This window comes from Lytechinus pictus, chromosome 18, assembly GCF_037042905.1.
Source record: "Lytechinus pictus isolate F3 Inbred chromosome 18, Lp3.0, whole genome shotgun sequence".
NCBI classification, from domain to species: domain Eukaryota; kingdom Metazoa; phylum Echinodermata; class Echinoidea; order Temnopleuroida; family Toxopneustidae; genus Lytechinus; species Lytechinus pictus.
The window spans coordinates 10,014,845-10,035,293 of NC_087262.1; the positions used below are offsets into that span (position 1 = coordinate 10,014,845).

At 36.8% G+C, this 20,449-nt stretch overlaps 1 protein-coding gene across 1 annotated transcript; it reads left to right on the forward strand.

Annotated features, from left to right (window-relative positions):
• Positions 1 to 14: 14 nt before the first annotated feature.
• LOC129282211 (methionine aminopeptidase 1-like) lies at positions 15 to 19,950 on the forward strand. Its single transcript, XM_064112919.1, has 10 exons — positions 15 to 488; positions 2,153 to 2,287; positions 3,130 to 3,190; positions 7,452 to 7,543; positions 8,181 to 8,332; positions 9,161 to 9,231; positions 10,776 to 10,907; positions 13,175 to 13,318; positions 14,553 to 14,618; positions 15,912 to 19,950. The coding sequence occupies exons 1-10, from the start codon at positions 360 to 362 to the stop codon at positions 16,082 to 16,084; spliced, it is 1,155 nt and encodes a 384-aa protein (XP_063968989.1). The 5' UTR covers positions 15 to 359; the 3' UTR covers positions 16,085 to 19,950.
• The last annotated feature ends 499 nt before the right edge of the window (positions 19,951 to 20,449 follow it).

Consider the following 20,449-nt stretch of genomic DNA (forward strand, 5'->3'; position numbering starts at 1 on the left):
CGAAATTAAAGTCCATTCTTGCACAGGCATGCCGGCCTTCAAAATCATTACCCTTGTTTGAGTGTACAGATCAGTGGTTTGAATAAACTAAGGAAAAAAAAGGATAATGTGAAAAGGGATTCGGTCTACAGAGAGAGGGTGAGGGAAAGGCCTAAGCCTAAGGAAAATAAACATATTATCAAAAACATTTCTGAGACAATTTTGGACATGTGGTACTGGTAGTTACATGGAATTAGGGATACTGAATGTGGTCGTGATTGTTTTGGTACAAATTTTACCCGGAAAAGACTAGTAATTATAATTAAAAAAAAACACCTTTGAAAAAGACTAAATTTATAGAGTTGAAAAGGAAAGCAATAATGGCGACAGCCGAGGTTGAAAATCTTTCTTTTCACACATGTGAAACATCGGGTTGTGATAAAGAAGCAAAATTACAATGCCCTTCATGCATCAAGCTACAAATTCCAGGATCTTTCTTTTGCTCACAGGTAATTATGGCAACTTCTTTGATAGAATACAACACGTCTATTTCCGCATGGTGTTGATGAGTGCAATGAATGAGGGTGTAGTCCCACATGCCGTGAATGGTGTCAGATTAACTCTAACTTATTGTTAGGTCAAGTTTTCACAGTGGGCCTACTGTCGCGGCGCGCGGTGCCGAGCAAAATTAAAGATAACAATTGATACGTAAAACTGGGGTAAAACACAATAATATAGGAGTACAGGAAAGAAAGTAGGATCAGAGGGAGGGAAAGCTAGAAGAAGTGGAATGAAATGAAGAAAGTGATTCAGCCTCGGGGGGAAACGAAAAAAAAAGAAAATCCATTGAACTAAAAAAGCAACTGGATGTATACGATGCAGGGCCCTTCTGGGCATAAACGCATCGGGTACTTGACCTGGATTTTGCCGGGACCGGCAGGTGCAATACACCGGGTGAACACCCTACTCTTTGACGAATAGTGTATTGGTTTTAACGTGCATAGGTTGTACCTCTCCTATACACGGGACCAACATTTGCGTCCTTTCCGATGGACGGAGTGTTTTCCAACTGTATTCACACCTGCACTGAATACAGTGGTGAGGCACGCTAACACACAACGCTATAGCATCAGACTTTTTTTTTGTTAGACGCGTTTCGGCATGAGCGGGACTCGAACCCCTCACGTTGAGATCTACGATCTTATCCGAAACATGCGCTCTAACCGACTGAGCTACGCTGCCTCCCAACAAAGGCTTAACAGTTAGCCAAAGGAAAAGGGACAAATAAGGGAAAGAGAAAAGGGGGAAAATAAAAGAAGATTAAAGAGTTAAGCCAATCAAATAAAAGTGAAGAAGAGCAAAAGGATAGAATTAGAAAGAAATGAGCATGATGAGGGAAAGAGTTCCATAAAAGGAAAGAAAATTTAAGAAGAAGAGTAATAGAAACAAAAACCCAAAATAAGATTAGAAAAGCCAATTGAAGCTGTGCAAAAAAGAGAGAGGAGATGGATAGATGGGGAAAAGAAAAGTAGAAAAAAGCAAAGGGAAGGAGAGAATAAACATGAAAGGGGATGAAAAGAAAGGATGAAGAGGCAAAGGCATGAAAGGATGGGAAGAAGGGGAAAACGAAAGGAGAAAAGAGAAAACTAAGCAAAAGGAAAGAAAAAAATGAAAGAAGAGGGAAGAGGCAATTTTTTTTTTTTTTTTTCTGGTCAATTTATATTTGTTTTGGTATTGCCCTTCATATTTCATGAAATTGTTGCTTTTTCCAAGATCAGTTTTAATTCTGGAAGTTGTAGCTGCAGGATTTTTTTTTTTTTTTTTTTTTTTTTTTTTTGGGGGGGGGACGTGCTCAGAATCCCAGAAAGGGGTAATCCAGACATCACTTAGAAGCACTTTCGTCTAGATGCTACTCATGATTAAGCAGATTGTGACACCTTATAAAGTTATTGCATTTCAAGTCATCTGCAATCATGCTTCCAACTTGGTGAAGGTACCAATTATCAAAAAGAAAGGTAAAGGAGAAATATTATATTCCTAAAGTGAGTGGTTCATGGCTAAGTAAATGAGATAGCCCTTTTTTATTAGGAAAGTAGGTGATGAGGAAGAGTTGAGATAGATGGAGATGGTTTTTGTCAGTAAATAAAGTTTTTTTCTCCCCCTTTCTTGACAGGAATGTTTTAAAGGAAGCTGGGGAGTGCATAAACAAGTCCACAAGAGAGTAAAAGATCTTCAAAAGAAAGATGTCAGGCCTTATATCCCTTGGCCAGGGTTCTTCTTCACAGGGAAGCTGCGTCCATATCCTCGGGTAAGAGTCTCTATTAATATTACGTTTGAAACGAAGTTAAATAAGAATGCATTGGAGCAGAGAAATTTGCCTCGTTTACATTTGTTGTAATTATATTAAAGTGGATTAGTCTGTATTTTTTTGCTGGTGTAGATTGCTAGGGGCGTTAATTTTTGTGTTTACAATATGGCCATCATACTATTTCTTACATTGGTCTTTGTAGAAGCTAAATACAAAGGCGTAGAGAGGTCAGCATAGAGATTGTACGATGCCCCTGCACTGAGCGAATGATAACCCCATGCTGATCGCACGATGCCCGTATGATGTTTTCAGGGCTACAATCCTACGATACTCTGCGCTAAACAAAATCATAGACCCTACGATGATTTTGAATCCGTACAAAAATCCTGCTATTGTTATTTGACACCCTCTGGAGGTTGTAGGAAGAGCAGTACATGATCACCCTGTAGTCACTCCATGATGACCATAGACCAAATGTAAACTGGGCATTAAAGACCAATATGATATTGTTTCCCTTTCTTTACAGTAATAAAACAATAAAAAACATACAGAGAGAGGATAATAATATATTTCTTCTGATCAATGGTTAATCAAGTTTTTTTTTCTGTATTCAAATAAAGGATTTCCTGCAAACTTCAAATTGAAAACGAGTTAATGAATCTTCTAGATTTATTTGATTCAGAAGAAAAACTATTACAGTAGAGGATATCAATATGATTTTGTTTAAAATCAAATTTGAAGAAGTTTTACATTCTGGTGAAGTGATGATTAATATGAATATAAAGAAAAGGGAGAATCTGTGGGAGTATCCTAGATTACACAATATTTTCTTTTCTTATTAGGGTCCTTTAAGAGATTTACCAGATCATATAGGAAGGCCGGACTATGCAGATCACCCTGACGGTAAGCTCCACTTTAAAATGAATAACATTAAAGGGAAATGCCACCCTGATTTCAAGTTTGATTTAAAAAGAAGTTAGAGAAATATATTATCAAGAGGGCTTGAATTAATCATAAAGGCCCAAGATACACTTAGCGTTAAAGTGGACTGAGGCTGGCTCAGAGCGGCTCGATTTGTACAGTGGTGCTCAAAAGTTAGTGAACCCCATCAGAAAATGAACATATTTAAAGTGTTTAAGTTGTGCTGTGTTTTAGATATTTACTTGTGAAGTCAGGTGATGAAATATTACATTCAATAAAGTTTGTTTCTCTGGGCTGGCTAAACATTGTAGTGTTTGTTGTCTACTTACAAACACTCGGCATGAAGGAGTGCATTTTGTGGTGGGGTTCACTAACTTTGAGCACAACTGTGCATCGGCTCACTATTTTTGACAAATGACTCCACCTAAAAGGCGATTTCAGTTCACCAATTACAGCCAAGGCAGCTGAACCACTGAACAAGAAATAGGGAACAATAGTTATTGCTAATGAAAAACAACAAATGTTGACGTGAGAAGACTGGCACACGTTTCACTTGAATAGGCGTTGTGGATAAAGAATTTCAAAGCGGTTTCAGTCTACGTCTGGCATACATTGTATGTGTAACACCACTCAAATTGTAGGTTTAAGGCCGGCTTGAAGCCGGCGTTGGAGGCGGCTTCAAATGCAACAGATGTGTGTATCTCGAGCCTAAGGCTACCCAATGTCAGGCCTAGGATGCCCTATCGATTGGCTTCATTGCCCCTTCTCTTATTGGCCATGGATATTTCTTAGTACCCTCCTTAATTTTTTCCTATTTGTGCTTTGATATTGAAATGTGCCCTTTTTGAAAAATGGCCTATTCCTAAAAATATTTTAATAAAGCACTGTATCAATGAAGGTTTACAGAAAGTCCAGAAAAAATCAACAGAGCTATGGATATGTAAAGTTTTGATTATTAACCTATACTGTAGAAAAAAAAAAGAATCCCGCAAAGAGCCCCAGCTTCATTGGGTTAATAAAACTGTCTAATGTTGTAAACATCCTTTGCAGATATACATGTAGTTTACCCCAGGTATCATATTGGTGTAACCCGTGCGATCTCTTAATTTCCAACCGCTTTGTCAAATGAATATTGGGTCTAATTGCCACATATCACTTATCCCATTTACAATTTCATCCAATTCTCGCTACCCCAAATAGGAACGAGAGACGAGATAATTTTAACTCCGTCGGGTCGTCATCACCACTTCCGGTTCAGAGTCATGCTCACGCGAGGTTCGCGATACTGAGTTTTCCACCATGCTGAAATCGATGCCAATCAGCGTAATATGTACAGATTATAGTACTTTTTATTTAATTTGGTCAGTTTTGATTCCATTTGAATTATAAATAAAAATAAAAAATATATTTCATGTGAAAATAATTTTTATTCATGTTTTTATTTGGTTATAAAAAAATTAAACAAAAAATGAAAATCTTAAAATTTTGCATTTAGCGACCGGCCTGACATCACGATCGTATTCGACTAGACGCTAAATATATACAGCATTCATTCCGTTCAATTCTTCGTCGACCACAAAATGGATAAAAATCAGTTTCGGAACTTTAAAAAATCTTAACTGACAGGTGAGGAATACCGCGCAATGGAAAGCGTCGGGCAGAATTAGTGACTTAGCAGAAAAGGCCGTTAAATTGTATCGTGAAAGAGAGGGTTGTGATCACGAACTTTCCGAGCGAAAGCGACGTTGTGTTGTTGTGCATGACAGCACTGTTGATCTGAATGGCAAAACAGTGCATTGGACTTCCGAACAGGAAGTTGTAATACCGAAAAGCTATCCCATAATGCAATGCGTGTTACAGGGATTTTCCCGGATCTCGGCAAAATCGCTATTTGGGGTAGCGAGAATTATCTGTGGGACCATGTACATGTATGCGTTGCAATAGGAGCACTCTGACACCCACTGCGGTGGATATGTGGACTAGTTGCTAATTTATAGTATCTCTATACATGTAACCAGGGCTTGCACTTAACAACTGTTTGTGGTCGGCCAGCAGGGCCACTTAGGCATGAAATCTGGTTGGCCGAAGGGATTTTCAAGTGGCCAAATTAAATTTTTCTCTATGTATTTACATTGTATTGTAAAGAACATTAATATTACATAAAATTGAGTTAAAATTAACTTATCGGGTGGTGTGTCCGAGTCATAGAGCTTTTTGGAAGTTTACGCACGCCAGTACGCACAACTGGAATATGTTCTCAGGTGCTACTGTAAGTCAGCTACAGGTCATAGGAAAATCGTTTAGCACTAGGAAGGATCACCAATCATGCGTTATTAAAGTCATGCGTAGCTTACATCAGTTACATGTATGAACAGCTTTGTGGAACTGCCTCTGGGTGTATTAAAAAAAGAGTGTGCTCTTACAACTTTGTTCTCAGACTCTTGTTAAAAAATTGTCTCTTCACATCAAAAACTTGTGGCTTAAGTCTTTTTCTTCCAGTTTTAATGTTCTTCACCAGGATACTCAGTCTCTACCTCACGATTTTGTAGGAAACGTCATGCAACTAAGAACACACAAAGCATTTACTTCTGTCTATTTTAAGTGCTTTGGAAATTTACGTATATGTACTTGAAGTTGCAAATTCATTCTGATTGCAAATTGAATTATTTAAAAAAAATTCATATTACAATGTATGTGATTATTCTAGCTCGCTTCAAGAATGCATTCCAGTCCACATTCAACATAAAAAAGTAACCGCCAGGTGCAACATATATCTTTATATATATATATATATAACATATATTTAAAAGGAATTTTCTGTTGTGAGAAAGGCGAAACAGATAATTGCAAGTTTTTTTTATTTTATTTTCATTTGTTTTTAATAGGAAAAATATGATACAACCATTCTAAACGCAGCATGTGGGATTACACATCATTCCCACCAAAAATCTCATGCACAGTTTGTATAAAGTGCACGACATGAATGGCAAAGCTTGATGGTACTGCACAGCAACAGGACAGCAAGCAAGCTAGCGAGGGTCGCCCTAGGGCTTCCCTACGTGTGGTGTTCCCGCTCCGCGCATAGCTTATCGACCGACCATACCATACCGGCGAAAGGCGGCTGCGTGCTGTACACCCAACCTTGTGCATAAAATTTACGAGGTAACACAAAACAAAAAATATTGATAAAGTCTGACTCTTTGAATATTTAAAATTTAATATGTACTGATTTGTTTAGCGCAAAAAAAACTATGTACATGTATTTTTCTGCGCTGATGGGCTGATGAATGTTAGATTGGATTGCATTGCTTGGAAAATTAATTTTTGTCAGGTATTTTGTTGATGGATTGGGACGCTTTTTAGAAATTATTGTCCAAATATTTGGGTGGCCAGATGGGCCAGGGAGGCTGGCCCAAGGGCATTTCAAGTGACCTTGGGCACCTGGCCACTATCAAATTCAAGCCCGGATAACTGTTCTCAACATTGAGTGTATGAATTTTAGAACTACCCTTGTCCATGTCTTGGACGTATTGTTTCAGACATTGGAAATTTATTTAATTATGGTGGCCACCTTGTGTGCACATTTTGTGCCCCCCCTAAAATTCCAGCCATAAGTGTCGAATTGAATGAAAATGTGACCAAAGTCCTCATTTGTCAAACACACAAATTCATTTGTCTTTCTTCACAATACATGTACTTGAATTGAACTATTACGAGGGTCATTCGATTTTCAATTCAATTTTATTCAACCATAAAACACAAAGCATAATTTACAATCCTAGAAAATAGTCGCAAATGCATGATTATGGTTGTGACCATCAGGAAAGCAAAATTGCTTGTGAGGGGTGGACAAGTGGGATGTTCTTTTATTCCTAAATTCAATTATCAATTTATTAATGTTAAATATATCTTAATATGCTATAAGGGCATTATTTTAGTTACCGTAATTTATTTATTAATTTAATTTTTTGTTCTGGTTTTTGTGAATGCTTATTTCGAGCCATGTTAAACGAGTTACTTCCATGTATATACAATGTTTATATTTAAGGGACTCTGCACTTCAAATATTTTTTGTTTATGCCTCGCTCCTACTGTGTATTATTATTATCAATGTAACATTACATTCTGTCAATTTATTTTCTTGTTATGAATAGTGAAAAACATAACAAACAAATAAAGATAAAATTATAGTGTGTTTCTGTTGTGTGAAAAATATGTTGATGATGTTCTTTTGTGTTGATAGGTTACCCGGCTAGCGAGATGGCAGTACGAGGGAACAGTTACATCAAACAGCTAACCAAGGATGAAATAGAAGGTTTAAGGGCAGCATGTACGGTAGGTCACTTTTCACAAATACATACTGTATGATCGACACTATTTCACAAAGGGTTTCAAGATAAATGGCAGTTGTGGTAACAATTTCAAAATAATAATAATAATAATATAGGGTATTTATATTGCGCACATATCCACCTTGTTAGGTGCTCAAGGCGCTCCTATATTACCCGGCTAAGCTAGGCGTTCATAGCGCACACAGCTTTTTAAGGAATTACTTCCTACCGGTACCCATTTACCTCACCTGGTTTGAGTGCAGCACATTGTGGATCAGTTTCTTGCTGAAGGAAATTACGCCATGGCTGGGATTCGAACCCAGGACCCTCTGTTTCAAAGTCTGAAGACTAATCCACTGGGCCACAACGCTCCACGATGAGCTTGTACGGAATGCAATCAAACGACCGCCCAAGTGTCCAAATAGAAAATATGTGCCAAAAGATTCTGGAAGAAATTGTGAAATTACACAGTGTAATTTCTGAGAAATAAGCAATATATATATATATAAGCACGGGATTCAAGCAAATATGCCGGTCTTTTTCCAATCAATGATAGTGTACTGTCCTACGTGTTCTTGTCTGTGTTGGCGATCTACAGTTTATCGATAATTACCTTTTCTTCTTTTAATAATTGATTGCAGTATGGCAGGGAAGTCCTTGACGTAGCAGCGGCTATGATTAAACCCGGCATCACAACAGATGACATCGATGCCGCTGTTCACCAAGCGTGCATTGATAGAAACTGCTATCCCTCGCCGCTCAACTATAGGGGATTCCCCAAATCATGCTGCACGTAAGTTGCATTTCATCTCTAGTGGATTTGATAAGGATATATTGTTGAATGATATTCGTCGTATTTTGAAGAAAATGGTATGTGTTCGGTCTTTTGCAAGCTTGAATTGATAGGGATCACTTTTCTTGACCGCTTAACTCTAGGGGATTCCCCATGTCATAAACTAAGGCAGATTTCAGGGTTATGTGTAGTGTTTTTATTTTCCATTTTATTTCAGTTTTATTTCCACGTCAACAACAAATTACAAAACTAATGCACATACATGTACAACAAATTCATTTGAGACATTTAAAATACCTTTAATGACTGAATACTATCAAGACAATGAGTATTATTATTATTTTGGAGGGTAAATAACAAAGATGCTATATATGTTGGTGATTTTCAGTTTACTAGGTTTTTGCCTTTTTCTCAATGTTTGGTTTTCTTAAACTATGTCAATGATTTCTACATCTAGATCTATGAGGATGTGATAACTATTAACCTTCATTTTGAAGATTTTTACTGAATTACTGCCCAATGCAGTTACAATGGTTTGTCTTAAAAACACACTGGCATTGTGACCACTGTGTTGAACAACCTTTGTCAACGGCACATTTTCCAGAATGGGGCAACAGGTCTTTATAAATCTGGATTCCATGACTCGAAGATTAGCGATTAATCGTACGCTTGATTTTCACGATTAATTATTCATTGTCACAGTCAATGCAATCAATCCATTAGAAAAAAGTAGGCTCCGATAATTGCTTAGCTTTGTGTTACGTGCCCCTGGAGTTCTGTATCTTAAACTCGTGTTCATCAACCATGAATCTTGTAAACTTGTTGCAGGTCAGTGAACGAGGTCATATGTCATGGGATTCCAGATCAGAGGCCGTTAGAGGATGGTGATATAGTCAATGGTAAGCAGTGTGCTAGCTAGAGCATTTTTGTCTCACCTGCATAGCAGAGTGAGACTATAGGCGCCGCTTTTCCGACGGCGACGGCGACGGCGACGGCGGCGGCGACGGCGACGGCGGCGGCGGCGTCAACACCAAATCTTAACCTGAGGTTAAGTTTTTGAAATGACAGCATAACTTAGAAAGTATATGGACCTAGTTCATGAAACTTGGCCATAAGGTTAATCAAGTATTACTGAACATCCTGCCTGAGTTTCATGTCACATGACCAAGGTCAAAGGTCATTTAGGGTCAATGAACTTAGACCATGTTGGGGGAATCAACATCAAAATCTTAACCTAAGGTTAAGTTTTTGAAATGTCATCATAACTTAGAAAATATATGGACCTAGTTCATGAAACTTATACATAAGGTTAATCAAGTATCACTGAACATCCTGCATGAGTTTCACGTCACATGACCAAGGTCAAAGGTCATTTAGGGTCAATGAACTTTGGCCGTATTGGGGGTATCTGTTGAATTACCATCATAACTTTGAAAGTTTATGGATCTGATTCATGAAACTTGGACATAATAGTAATCAAGTATTGCTGAACATCCTGTGCAAGATTCAGGTCACATGATCAAGGTCAAAGGTCATGTAAGGTCAAAGAACTTTGGCCACGTCGGGGGTATTTGTTGAATTGCCATCATATCTCTATAAGTGTATTGGTCTAGTTCATAAAATGTGGAAATACGAGTAACCAAGTATCACTGAACATCTTGTGCGAGTTATAGTAGTTTTCAAAATCAGCACTGCTGCTATATTGAATCGCGTGATGCAGGTGAGACGGCCAGAGGCATTCCACTTGTTAGTTAGTGGTGGTCGCAATTTCACGGCAATACAAAGTTTTTGTAGGTCTAGTTAGTGGTCTTAAGCTGAAAGCAAATGAACATCATGTAATGACAATCGACAGTAGCAAATCTTTGAAAATAAACTGATATTCATAACATATAAGAATATTTATTGTAAATTAGGCAATTTAAACAAGATAAAAGATGGAAATTAACACAAATGCGATTCTTCTTTGCAAGGAATTGTGTTTGAAACAATTTTCATTTGAAATTAGTTGTGGTTGGAAATAGTGTTTTTCATGATGAGTGGTGGTCAGAAATCTTCTGTGCCGGTTGGGCCGACTTCTGTAGCTATAGTGTCTTAGTAAACAAATAATACACATTATGAAAGGCAAATGAAAGAATTACATGCATCAGGTACCTTTGAAAGTAGCAAGTTTGGGTAATAATTCTAATGCCCAAGTGAAATTATGTGCATCATATGTTATAGAAAATAATGATGAACATCCTTATGATTTGATAAATCTCCCTGTTAGAAGTTGGTTAGTTTGAGCTTGAATATTGTACAAGAGTATAAATCACATTCCTTTCAAGACATAATACACATTCTAACTACGTTAGACATTTGAAATACCATTATTTACTACATTGCATGCTATCCTGTGGATTATTCTAATCAAAGTGCTCATTTCTGTCTATTATCTATTCCACAGTTGACATCACTGTATACTACAATGGTTACCATGGCGATTTGAATGAAACCTTCTTTGTCGGCAAGGTAGACGAGAAGATGAAAGAACTAGTGAAGGTTACGTATGAAAGTATGATGCAAGCTATAGATATAGGTGAGGATATTCATATATATTTCAAAATCCATCTCTTCAACCAACTTTAGGAAGACTTCTAAGCTGTTGCAATGAACAGTCTTCTTCCCTTGTCATACTTGTTATTTCTTTGTATTACATTGTTATAAGATTAGATATTTAATTACCACTTACTCTTGTACACTGTTATTGCTACTCCAAAAGGTAAAATAAAGTAATTGTAGCAAACAATTATTTCATGAGAAAGCTTTTGAAATCAAGGTTAATTACCACTATATTATCATAGATCTAGATCTGGTACATTAAAATCAACTCTTCTTTGTGAAATCATGAAATCTTTAGCTGGAAACCTATAATTCTGATGAAAACTAACACAAAAAAGCATATATGAGACAGTGTATTAATATTGCTTGAAAAATACCTGACATCATGCTTATTTTGCTCATTTTACAGCTATTACACATTTTCTTCCAGAGCCAACTGGCACATGTTTTTTATTTATACATACTAACACTTGGGTGGTCATTTTATTGTATTCCTGTCTGAATTCATTTTGAGATCATTACCACAACTGGTATTTATCTTTAATGATATTTGTATCATACATTAGCATTTCTTTCTTATCGTAACTTATACAAACAATATTGCTATTCATTACATTCTACTGAAGACGACAAGAACACACTTGTCAAAAGTCGAGTTTGGGTGGTCCTTATCGGGACCAACATATGCCAACGGAGGAATACATGGTGTACAGTGAAACCCACTACACTCTTTTTCTTCATTATGGAAACCTTCGGAAGTTATATTTATTACGATTTACTATGTTTTACAATGTTTTGTTTTACTTGCTATTCAAGTTGTAAATTGCTTAGAAATAGTAAGCTGTATATAAATGAAACATAGTATTATTTATCATTTAGCACCCGAAAAAGGGTTTTGAATTCGTGTAATAATGTGCATGACTTTCAAATGGCTTTAAGAAACAGCCCCCTGTTGGGGGCATTATGGTCTGGTGGTTACGACTCTTGTCTTTCAATCAGAGGGACGTGGGTTTGAATCCCAGCAAGTTGTGCTGCACTATACCAAGGTAATGTGAATGGGCACCCAGCAGGATTAATTCCTTGAAATGCACCGAGCGCTGTAAGGCCACTCGAGCTGAAGCCGGAGTTACAATAATGATCAAAATGCACCTTGGACTAGATTATTTCTGGATAGATGGCACTATATAAATCTACTACTGCTGCTGGATAGATGGCACTATAAATGTCTGTTATTACTACTACTGCTACTACTACTACTGCTTATTACTACTACTACTACTACTACTACTACTACTACTACTACTACTACTACTACTACTACTACTACTACTACTACTACTACTACTACTACTACTACTACTACTACTACTACTACTACTACTACTACTACTACTACTACTACTACTACTACTACTACTACTACTACTACTACTACTACTACTACTACTACTACTACTACTACTACTACTACTACTACTACTACTACTACTACTACTACTACTACTACTACTACTACTACTACTACTACTACTACTACTACTACTACTACTACTACTACTACTACTACTACTACTACTACTACTACTACTACTACTACTACTACTACTACTACTACTACTACTACTACTACTACTACTACTACTACTACTACTACTACTACTACTACTACTACTACTACTACTACTACTACTACTACTACTACTACTACTACTACTACTACTACTACTACTACTACTACTACTACTACTACTACTACTACTACTACTACTACTACTACTACTACTACTACTACTACTACTACTACTACTACTACTACTACTACTACTACTACTACTACTACTACTACTACTACTACTACTACTACTACTACTACTACTACTACTACTACTACTACTACTACTACTACTACTACTACTACTACTACTACTACTACTACTACTACTACTTCTTCTTCTTCTTCTTCTTCTTCTTCTTCTTCTTCTTCTTCTTCTTCTTCTTCTTCTTCTTCTTCTTCTTCTTCTTCTTCTTCTTCTTCTTCTTCTTCTTCTTCTTCTTCTTCTTCTTCTTCTTCTTCTTCTTCTTCTTCTTCTTCTTCTTCTTCTTCTTCTTCTTCTTCTTCTTCTTCTTCTTCTTCTTCTTCTTCTTCTTCTTCTTCTTCTTCTTCTTCTTCTTCTACTACTACTACCAGCTCTACTACTACTACCACTACTATTATGATTTTTATTATCTTTTTAATCTTTGCAGTTAAGCCTGGAGTGAAATATCGGGAGGTCGGTGCTGTGATACAGAAGCACTGCCAAGCACACGGTTTCTCGGTCGTCAGGTCATACTGCGGACACGGCATACATAAACTCTTTCACACGGCACCAAATGTTCCATTCTATGCAAGTAAGTACATGTAGGATGTTGCTCCAAATCCATATCGGCTGATGTTCAGTTCAATACCTTCACTTGTACTTAATTTTTTTTACTTCGCTAATATGTAACAGAATAAGTTTATTGTATATCTTGATGGATCAAGGCACATCAAGCTTATTTAAAAGGTTGAATTCTGTACAGTTATAATACTGTATGTAATGGATAATATGATGATGATGCACAGCATTTGTATTGCGCCATATATCTGTCATTGTACAACGCCTGCTTAGCTTGTTGTACGCGAGCAAATGAGAGGCTGAATGTCAAACATTTGTACCGTTGCACGGCTTTAGGAGGTGACGTCACAATACGATTTAATTCATTGCGCTCAGTAAAATGAAGGTGCGATATGCGTATAAGCCTGCTGGCTCAATGCGCATTGCTGCCCAAGGTCATGTACGCTTGTGGGATTTTGCTTTTCGCTTTCAATTTTTTTGCTCCCTTTTCATAGATTACTGCAGGGAAAAACTCTTGTTTTTTCATATTTTCGCTAACTTCCGAGGCGTTGTACAACACAAATAGCGAATATTCTTATTCGTGCAATGGTGCAAGATTTTGCATTCGGTGAAAGAAAGAGACGCTCTATTCAACTCGGCTAACGCCTCGTTGAATAGAGCATCTTTCTTTCACCTCATGCAAAATCTCACACCATCGCACTCATGCCTATTCGCTATTTGTATAAAGACATTCAAAAGCGCATTTTTGGAGGAGCCATTCAATCTGGGTCACCTAGAAGGGCGCGCACACAGAACTGTGACCCGCGGGTCTCTCCTGATATAACTGATTGGGGGAATGCAGGTGGACCACTACACCGGGGTTTCCCCCTACACTTATTTGAATAGTGCAGTGGGTTCTGAACGGGCAAGGTGGTGACTCTCCTCTACACGGGGCCTCCATTTAAAGTCCTATCCGAGGGACGGAGTGTTTTCCACTGTAACAAAGCCTGCATCTATGAAACAGGGGAGAGACGTACACACAACGCACTGGCTTCAGTCATCCGCCTGGGGTGGACTCGAACCCACGATCTTATTTCAACAGGCAGACCCTTTACCGACTGAGCCAACTTCGCTCTCATATGCATTTTAGAGCTTTCTTTGAGAAGGACAAAAATTGTTATTAAATTCATGTATTTTTTGAGAGATTGCAGTATTGTCTGGGAAGAGTGATTTTCTGTAATCTGTTATTTTTGTCATGTTTTTTTCAGAAAACAAAGCAGTGGGAGTGATGAAGCCGGGACATGCCTTTACTATAGAACCGATGGTTAACATAGGTGAGTGTGGTTCAGTAATGAGAGGCAGTGTTGTCTTGGCTTTTTTTTTAAATGGGAGTCCAACCTTGGTCATGAAATGTTGTGCAAGAGAGGAGAAAATAAAAACTGAATGGTGAAAGCTTGAAATAAATCAGGACAATCAATAAGAAAGTTATGGCCATTTTAAAATTGGGATCCCCAATACTATAAACTTCAAATTGGCAACTACGTAAGTAAATATTGACAAGTGGCAGGGACAACTTTCCCAACAGCCATTTTCTTAATTATCAGGGATTTGTAGTTTTCTCCCCAAGTACCTATTCTCCTTGGGCAGGTTTCAAAATATAAACGAGGTGGCATATTGTTTTATGTCATCATGAAAGAAAAATACGAGTTGAAGTAAAATTTTTGAGAAAAAAGACATTGTAGCCATTTTTAGTATTGGAGTATCAAGAGTATTCCTTGTCTTATGTCACTATGACATCACCAATGCGACCAATTTGAAGTCTCCAAGATATAGTGAGTACCAACTTTTACAACTTTTAAGAAATCAAAACTTTCTTATTGTTTGTCTGATATTGTTTCAAACTTTCACTTTTCTTCGTGTCAGATTTCTTCTCTTTCCTCTAAAATCAGATTTTTATTTGGGTTGCATTCCCCTATAAGTTGTAATAAGTGTAATCTCTATACCTATGGGGATTTCAAATTGACTGAACTGATAATGTCAATGAGATGTATAATAGTTACTACTTTGCCATTTGCTCCAATACACTAAATGACTAAAAATTTTCACCCTTTTACTAGTACATGTATCCTGCTTCTTTTGAAGACATATTACAGTTATGCCTTCTATGTGATATCTAATTTTAGCCTAAAGGGAGAAGTTCTTAAAGGGGAAAGTCACAGATTCCTTATGATTAAGTACATTAGATATTAGGCCAGAGTTATTCTGTTTTTTTTTTATAGACTGGTGCCCGCCAGGGATTTTTCGGCGGAGACCGGTGGACCACCAAAATAAAGATATACATAAGAAATGCAGTGTCGCCAAAGACTGAATATCAATCACTTTCAGGCCTTTATTTCCTTTTGGAGATCTATATATCGAAAGCTACACATGATATTATTATTTCGGAACAATAAATCAACCAAGTAGAGCTATGAAAATTATAGTACCAGAGCAGGATTTCTCAATTTCCTTGCTTGAATTTATCAGCCCGAATCAATGAAGATGACGATGTTGTTATTGATGACGATCATATCAGGACTGGTTTCGTCTTACCTAAATATACCCTCACTGATTTTTGCTAATCTTAGGTGTTTGGAAGGATAGCCTGTGGCCCGATGACTGGACAGCAGTGACCACTGACGGCAAATGGTCAGCGCAGTTTGAACATACGATGATCGTCACGGACACCGGTGTGGAGGTACTGACAGCGAGGGGTGAAGGACATGGGAGACCTCATTTCCTAGATCAGATGGACTCGTAGTAGGAGTTTTATGTCTTGGGGTCTATCTTGGACGAGTCTTCTGCAATTCTGCTATTCGGCTTCCGCGAACGGTTATGCAACCAGGATCCTAGATTACCTTTGGGGTATTTCGTGGAACAATGGTGATTTTCACCTGACTATTTTTTATAACCCCATTTCCAAGATCAGACGGACTCATATAGTAGGAGTTTTATGCATAAGGGTTTATCTTGGATGCGTCCTCAGCGATTCTTGCAACGCGCCATGCAGCCAGGATCCTAGATTACCTTTGGAGTATTTCATGAAACCGACTATTTTTTATAAGCTACTGAAATCCTTGCATCTGATTGGCTATTCCTTTCACGAAATGTTTCCCTGGTATTCCTTTGACTATCACTTCCAGTTGACAGCTAGAATCTAGTGTGGATTGCCTTGATGCGAGTTCGCATGATCTTTTTAGGACGAGGGACTCGGGTAAGATGTTAGAAGACAGTGTAGATTAATTAGCATTGTGACTGCCTCACACAGCAAACTGGCTGGAACGTTCCCTAGGGAAATATGCTTTATTGTGTGTGGCAAAAGTCTGATTGAAACCTAGGATGAAGGTATGATCTGTAGAGAGCTGAGGTACCTTATCAATTTCTTACAGTTCAAGTCCACCCCAACAATAATTTGATTAGGAAATATTGAAAAGCACAACACTGAAATTTTATCAAAATCGGATATGAAATAGTATGACATTTTAATTTCGCTTAATTTTACAGAACACTTTATATGCTTAACATGGATGATATGCAAATTAGAGATTAGAACATTTAACAAACCCACTTTTTCTTTATTTACTTATCTTTTTTATAGATATTATATTGAGGATCCTTCTGATTAAATTATAAAAATTATTCCATGTTGTATATGATACATAGATATATGACATGTACCTATATAATAGGAACAAAAAAATTAAATGATTCAAAATAGCGAGTGTGTGACGTGAACCTGCTCTCCCATTTTTGATATCATCCATGTTATATGCATATAACTTTTTTGTGAAAATAAGCAAAACTTCAAAACACTATGACTATCTCATTTTTCATCTGATTTTTATTAAAAAATTCAGTTCTATCCATTTTAGAATTTTCTGTTTATTCACATAATTATTGATTTTTTTTTTTTTTTTTGGGGGGGGGGTGGGTGTGGACTTGCCCTTTAAGCACAATATTAAAAGCAGATTATTTTCATATGGTTAGGATCAGCATCTTTAATGGACAAGTCCACCCCAACAAAAAGTTGATTTGAATAAAAAGAGAAAAATTTAACAAGCATAATACTGATAATTTCATCATAGTTGAATGTTAAATAAGCAAGTTTTGACATTTCAAAGTTTCGCTTAATTTCACAAAACAGTTATATGCACATCCTGGTTGGTATGCAGATGAGGAGACTGTTGGCATCATCCACCAGGCGCGTAGCCAGGGGGGGGGCGGTGGGGGCGGTCGCCCCCCCCAAAACGTCCCCAAAAAGAAAAAAAAAAAAGGGGAAAAGAGGAGAAAAGGAAAAGGGAAGGGAAGGAAGGTAGCTTTGTGTTTTTTTTAATTTTTATTCTTTTTTTTTTTTTTCTCAAAAGAGAAAGTCCTTCACTCTTGCTCTAAATGTATATATGAATTTTGCTTCCGCGCTGCGCGCGGTTAAATGACAATACTGAAGTTCTCCATTGTTTCCCAACACTGTTTTTCCACCTCAGCTATATGTGTTTCTTGCCAGTCACAGTTCAAATGTATACATTAGGGCATGGAATTAGAGTAAGGATAGGCCGAAGTATATGAAGTTATCTTTTTTTTTATTGATCGCGCAACTTCTGGTCTGGTCGGCTCCGGGCGTGTAAAATCTTTATATCAATTTCTGCCGTCACCTCCATAAGTCAACTTCTCCCGCTTTTCAGCTCATTACTAAACAACCATAATTTTGGGGCAAACAGGTACCTAATTTTAAAAGAGGAAGGTATAAAATTCGTGTCGTATTAAATAAAAAAGTACAATATTTTTTATCAAATTCTATTAAACTTCATGTCATTTCTCTGCACATTCATTTTCTGTCCTGTTTTGCGCCCTCAGTTTGAAATTTTGAATGACACTTAAGTTTCTTTATAATTCAAAATGAAACGCTTGAGGATAAGTCAAAGAAATTAGGCATCCTTTTTTATATAATTTCAATAAATCACAGAAGTTTCAACTTTTTGCGCACTATTTTCCTTGTAATGAAGTTCAATAATCTTAGAAAATCAATTGAATTAGAGCCGATGGCGTATTAGAGATATCTGCATTTGATGAAACGTCCGCTCTTTGATATTCCAGAGTTCCATTGCTCTGCGCGGGGAGGAATATCTTCCTCCCGGCATATACACTTCTTTTAAATATGTGCACTGTCGCTAAATTGTTTGTAATAAAATCTGATCTTTCCAAGGGAAGTATTCAATATATCATTGAGAATACCCTTTTCTCTGGACCCTTTACATGGCCAAAAAAATTGATAAAACGCTTCGCGTGGGGTTATTGTTATATTAATTTCCTCCATTGTATTCCTTTTTTGTGCGTTCACAATCACTTTTGAAAACAAGGTTCATGAAAACAAGGTTCAAAATCACAATATAATCAACTGAATTGGAGCTGATATAGGTACTAGAGACAAGAGAGACGGCTCCTTTTCATTTTAATTTATGAAACACCAAAAGCTCCCCCTCCCTGCACCCACCCGCTCTGTAAGTGTTCGCACGCTTCGCGTGCATTTACCGCCCCCTCCAAAATGAAATCCTGGCTACGCGGACTCACTATTTCTTTCGTATTTTAATATTCTAGTCTTCACCTCATTGTGAAGTGAAACAACAATTAATTCCTCCCTGAACATGTGTAATTAGCATTGTTTAATACTATGTGATTCATTCAAGTTGATCCTTAATATGAAATCTGTAAAAAATGAAATATTGTATAGTTCAAGCAATAAAAAACAAAAGTACTGAGGGACATCATCGACCGTCTTATTTGCGCGTCACTGAGTTTTGCATATCACTGTTTTATGAAATATAAGCGAAACTTTAAAATGTCATAACTTTATTTTACATCCAATTTTGATGAAATTTTAAGCATTATGCTAGTTTGATTTTTCTCTATTCACTCAAATCAACATTTTTCTGGGTTGTACTTGACCTTTAATGATTTGCATTTTATTTGTTTCCCTTCCATTTCAGAAACTTGTTTTATGACCAAAACATACAAATAATATTTGCATTGTTATGTAGTAAGAAAAGCTGAAACCTGCAGATGTACTATTATAGAAGTTATAACGATATCATATTTGAAAATGTGTATTTCCATTGTTAGAATAAATGCTGCCCTCAATCTGTACTAAATGAACAGATGTGGACAATAGTCGATATAGGAGACTTCTTTATATCATGAAATTGAGCATCAATTTTTTTTTGTGGAAAATATTATGCTTGTAATGAATTATCACAATTTTTCAAAGATGCCCTTTTTATCATATTTGTGGGAGAAAAATCATTTGAAATGTTCATGTAGTTGTATGTGGACATTTTCTTTCATTTTTCATACGATTCACTTTTTTTAGGGAGGGGAGGGAGGTGGTGGTTCTAAAAAAATGTCATTTTTTTCAAGCAATATTAATTTCAACGTGAAGATCTAATATACATGTAGATTAAAGTTTACATTTAGTTCCGGTTGTGAATCGGAGTAATGGAGCTAATTGTCTCTAAGTAATTGCGAAAGAAGACTGTGTAAAATGCACCTAAGAATTTGTGTATGTTGAAAAGCAATAGAATCAATAAAATACAACGAAAATTTTTCCGATGTTCATGTGCACTGCACACATATTAGCATGCATGGGACTATGCCCAAATTGTCATCTTGAAAGTTTCAGCTGTTGGTAAAGGGGAATCCAGCCTTGGTCATAAAATGTTGTGTTCGAATAGAGAAAAATAATTAAGACAGAATGGTGAATGTTTGAAAGAAATCAGACAATAAGAAAGTTATGGCTGTTTTAAAATTGAGATCCCTAAGACTATGTAGATTTCAAATTGGCAACTGGTTAAGTAAATTATGACAAGGGGCAAGGACGACTTTCCCATAGGCCATGTACTTAATTATCAGGGATTTGCAGTTTTCTCGTAAGTACCTATTCCTCTGGGGCAGTAATCTAACTATAACCCAGGTAGTATATTGTTTTATGTCTTCATGAAAGAAAATTATAATTTGAAGTAAAACTTTTGAATAAAATGACATTTTAGCCATTTCATGTATTGGAGTACATGGACAAGTAGTCCTTGCCTTACATCACTATGACATCACATATGCAGCCAATTTGAAGTCTCCATGT